Source organism: Tarenaya hassleriana, unplaced genomic scaffold (genome assembly GCF_000463585.1).
Source record: "Tarenaya hassleriana unplaced genomic scaffold, ASM46358v1 Cleome7, whole genome shotgun sequence".
NCBI classification, from domain to species: Eukaryota; Viridiplantae; Streptophyta; class Magnoliopsida; order Brassicales; family Cleomaceae; genus Tarenaya; species Tarenaya hassleriana.
Genome location: NW_010969548.1, coordinates 4,993,859 through 4,998,348, shown reverse-complemented (window position 1 = coordinate 4,998,348; position 4,490 = coordinate 4,993,859). Strand labels below are relative to the sequence as shown.

The following is a 4,490-nucleotide window of genomic DNA, read 5'->3' as shown; positions in this document are numbered from 1 at the left end:
GCAAGACACCAAACGCTGGTAAGATCTCGATCCAAATGGACCCTCTCCGACATATCTTATGTCAACCACCCCAACGCCGCCGCCGCTGCAGATCCCCGCGGAGCCATGTCTCTCTTCTCTCCTCCTTTCTCTAAATCTGTCTTTTCCTCTCCAGGCCTCTCTCTCGCCATCGTAAGCCTCTCTCTTCTTCCCCCTCTCGTAGATATCTGTATTCATTCGCCAGATTAAAAGCCTTTATATGCGTGTTCGTTTTGGTAGGTGCAACCGGAGAGAGAGAACCGTGGGGAAGCGTCCATGAGAGCAAGCGGCGATAATCTGGAAGGGAGTGCCAACCGGAGAAGCCGAGAAGAAGAGCATGAGAGCAGATCTGGGAGCGATAACGTCGAAGGAATCTCCGGCGACGATCAAGACGCCGCCGATAAGCCGCCCAGGAAGAAGCGATACCACCGACACACTCCTCAGCAAATCCAGGAGCTCGAAGCGTATGCTCTAACCCCCTTTGTTTTCTTTTCCTCTCGGATTTCATCTGATGAGTGTTTGTTCGTTCGTTTCGGGTTTCAGCATGTTCAAAGAATGTCCCCATCCCGACGAGAAACAGCGGTTGGAGTTGAGCAAGAGACTTTGCTTGGAGACAAGACAAGTCAAGTTCTGGTTCCAGAACCGCCGCACTCAGATGAAGGTTGTTCACCATGATTTCTGGTTCTTTTCCTCAAGTCTTAAAACTTTCCCATGAAAACCTAATATCTCTTCGGTGTCACAGACGCAGCTGGAGCGGCATGAGAACGCGTTGCTCCGACAAGAAAACGATAAGCTAAGAGCAGAGAACATGTCGATACGCGAAGCCATGCGTAACCCAATCTGCAGCAGCTGCGGAGGACCCGCCATGCTCGGCGACGTTTCCCTCGAAGAGCAACACCTCAGAATCGAGAACGCACGTCTCAAGGACGAGCTCGACCGAGTCTGCGCCCTCGCCGGCAAATTCCTCGGACGCTCCATTTCTGGCGATCCACCTCTCCCCAACTCCTCGCTCGAGCTCGGTGTCGGCACCACAGCCTCCGCCAACGCCGGCGGCTTCGGATTTCCGCCGGATTTTGGGATATCGAGCACCGCTGTCAGATGTTTGCCAACGATACCTCCGCAGCCATTGGTTTCTGGGGTTACCGGGATCGATCAGAGGTCTGTTCTGTTGGAGCTGGCTCTGACCGCCATGGATGAGCTTGTGAAGCTGGCTCAGACGGATGAGCCGTTGTGGGTAAAAGGCTTGGACGACGAGAGAGAGATTCTTAACCAAGAGGAGTACGTCAGAAGTTTCCCGCCCACCGTCGGTCTGAAGCCGGCCGGCTTTGTGACTGAAGCCTCTAGAACCACCGGTATGGTCATCATCAACAGTCTGGCCCTCGTCGAGACCTTGATGGACTCTGTAAGTTTTCATCACTTCTTCAATCCACTAAAAAAGTAACGCTTTTTCTCATTTTCCTTTTCTGCAAATAATCTCGTCACAGTTATGGGTTAGATTTCCGATGCATAAGCGTCTGACATTAAAAGGAAGATAAACTTTCAGTGACTTTGTGATACGACGTGTATTTTCTTTTCTGGTATGTTGTAACAGAACCGGTGGACGGAGATGTTCCCATGCATCATATCAAGAGCCTCGACCACCGATGTGATCTCCGGCGGAATGGCCGGAACAAGAAACGGTGCAATTCAGCTGGTAAAAGCTCCAATCTTTCCGTGGCGTGGGGTCGTCTTTTATCAAATAACTACAAAAGATTCGATTTTTTTTGTTATCCGTTGTTGAACGAAATCAGGATTTGTCATATCGGCAGATGCACGCGGAGCTTCAAGTGTTGTCTCCATTGGTTCCGGTACGCGAGGCGAATTTCCTCCGGTTCTGCAAGCAGCACGCGGAGGGCGTGTGGGCGGTGGTTGACGTCTCTGTCGACGGAGTCCGTGAAAATTCGGGCTGTTTGCCGGCGATGTCTCTCCGGCGGCTTCCTTCCGGCTGCGTGGTTCAGGATATGCCCAACGGATACTCCAAGGTGCGTGTTATCGAATTAAATATTGAACGAGAAATCCTCATGGAATCTAACCCGAGTCTTGAAAAATGCAAGTTTTGTTTTTGGGCATGCCGATATATACATAATTATTATTTATGAGCTTGAGGGTGATCACTGGAGAAGCTCAAGCAACTATGAGTCTTGCTTTTTATCCATTTCTCGATGCACCCACTTCATTGTCTGCTCCCAAAGTTTTCAATTTTCATCTGTTTCGCAAAATACTATTATTACATGGTTCTCCCAAAATATGGTTTTTCTCCTCGATTTGTTCACCCCGAAGCTTCCGAGATTGCTCAAATTTCATGGATCCGGATGCTTCTCTTGTCGGATTCTGTGGATTAGATTTTAAGTTTTCGACAACTGGGTCTGTCTGAATTCATTTTTATATTGCGATATCGACGCCCTCTTTCCCCCCCCTATTTGCATGTTCCTATGAGCATCGGTCCAAAAGTTTTTAAGCACCTTGGAAGAACACGTTAATTTTGTATCCTTTTTTTTTTTTGCATATAACGATCTTCTAATCATCGGGTTGAATAAACAAAACCTTTCAGCTGTTTCTATTCCGAGTTTTCATGGCGCCTCGTATTTCCCAATGCCCTTTTTTAGTTTGGCATCTTCACGTCTCTAACCACACAGTTGCGAGACATTTTATATAATACAATATCTTGTAACACGAACATTTTTCACCTTGTTGCATGATGAAGTACAATACCGCCAATTAATAATCATTTTTCTTTCATTGATTTATTCCCCTTACATTCATTCATTTAATATGTTTTTTTTTGTATGAATTATTGCACAACTATCATATAGTAGGGTCTTGTAATAATAACGGGTGAGAAGGACGCCGACTGGATTGAATTTTCCATGCCTGCAGTGTTTATTGCACTGGTACTGGGGTTGAGTAGTTTGACTGATTTGACCGGTCGGTTCGATCCAGTCGGACCGGGTAATGTGTACTATGATTGAGACGTGATAAACCAGCGGTGGTGCAGGTGACGTGGGTGGAGCATGCAGAGTACGAGGAGAACCAAGTCCACCAGCTATACCGGCCGATGCTGAGGTCTGGCCTCGGCTTTGGTGCTCAGCGTTGGGTCGCCACGCTGCAGCGTCAATGCGAGTGTCTCGCCATCCTCATGTCCTCCTCTGTCAACCCTCCTGACAACGGCGGTCCGTTTTTTTTTCAAGTTCCCCTTTAAGATGGTATGCCCGATTGAATAAATACATTAACAATATGAGTCGTGACATCATCAGCCATAACGGCAGGCGGGCGGAAGAGCATGCTGAAGCTGGCACAGAGGATGACTTACAACTTCTGCTCGGGCATATCGGCGCCGTCCGTGCAGAGCTGGAGCAAGCTGACGGTGGGACACGTGGGCCCTGACGTGAGGGTAATGACGAGGAAGAGCGTGGACGACCCTGGTGAGCCGCCTGGGATAGTGCTGAGCGCCGCCACGTCGGTGTGGGTGCCTGGGTCGCCGCAGCGGCTCTTTGACTTCCTAAGGGACGAACGCCATCACCAGCCATAACGGCAGGCGGGCGGAAGAGCATGCTGAAGCTGGCACAGAGGATGACTTACAACTTCTGCTCGGGCATATCGGCGCCGTCCGTGCAGAGCTGGAGCAAGCTGACGGTGGGACACGTGGGCCCTGACGTGAGGGTAATGACGAGAAAGAGCGTGGACGACCCTGGTGAGCCGCCTGGGATAGTGCTGAGCGCCGCCACGTCGGTGTGGGTGCCTGGGTCGCCGCAGCGGCTCTTTGACTTCCTAAGGGACGAACGGCTCAGATGCGAGTGGGATATTCTATCCAACGGTGGCCCCATGCAGGAGATGGCTCACATCGCCAAAGGCCAAGATGAGGGCAACTCCGTCTGTCTCCTCCGCTCTAATGTGAGTCTCTCTATTATAATAATAATAATTAGAAACAACAAGTGCGGTGAACCGTTTTCGGTAAAATGGGTGGGGACTAGGAGACAACGACGTTTTCTCTTGTCAGGGTTTGTCAACAGTGGATTGGGAAAGGACAAGCTTTGAATCTGGTTATTTTTATTGAAAAAAAAAAAAAAGTCAAAATAACAGGCCAGTTTCAACCTTTTTTAAAAACCCAGGTGGAAAAGTTATTTCCCTTTATACCGTGCTGACACGGCCACAGCAAGTGTGGCAGATTCTCGTAAATATCATGGGGGTAATTCCATTCCCCGAATTGTTGGCAGGCCATGAACGCAAGCCAGAGCAGTATGCTCATACTGCAGGAGACGCGCATAGACGCATCCGGAGCGCTTGTCGTGTACGCGCCTGTTGACATACCCGCCATGCACGTCGTCATGAACGGTGGAGATTCTTCCTACGTGGCTCTCCTCCCCTCTGGCTTCGCCATCCTCCCCGACGGAGGTGGTCCCTCCTCCCCCCACGGCGGTGGGGGCTCGCCCCGT

At 50.1% G+C, this 4,490-nt stretch overlaps 1 protein-coding gene across 2 annotated transcripts in view; it reads left to right on the top strand.

Annotated features, from left to right (window-relative positions):
- LOC104801458 (homeobox-leucine zipper protein ANTHOCYANINLESS 2) overlaps window positions 1–4,490 on the top strand; it is a 6,163-nt gene that overhangs the window by 841 nt on the left and 832 nt on the right. The window contains exons 2-10 of one of the 2 annotated variants that reach the window (XM_010524740.2): window positions 92–171; window positions 259–482; window positions 562–679; window positions 761–1,420; window positions 1,610–1,711; window positions 1,827–2,039; window positions 3,053–3,227; window positions 3,581–3,948; window positions 4,272–4,488. In XM_010524740.2, the coding sequence (XP_010523042.1) occupies window positions 92–171; window positions 259–482; window positions 562–679; window positions 761–1,420; window positions 1,610–1,711; window positions 1,827–2,039; window positions 3,053–3,227; window positions 3,581–3,948; window positions 4,272–4,488 (2,157 nt within the window). Of the gene's footprint in view, window positions 1–51; window positions 172–258; window positions 483–561; window positions 680–760; window positions 1,421–1,609; window positions 1,712–1,826; window positions 2,040–3,052; window positions 3,228–3,580; window positions 3,949–4,271; window positions 4,489–4,490 lie in introns of both variants that reach the window. The other variant, XM_010524739.2, reaches the window with a different exon arrangement.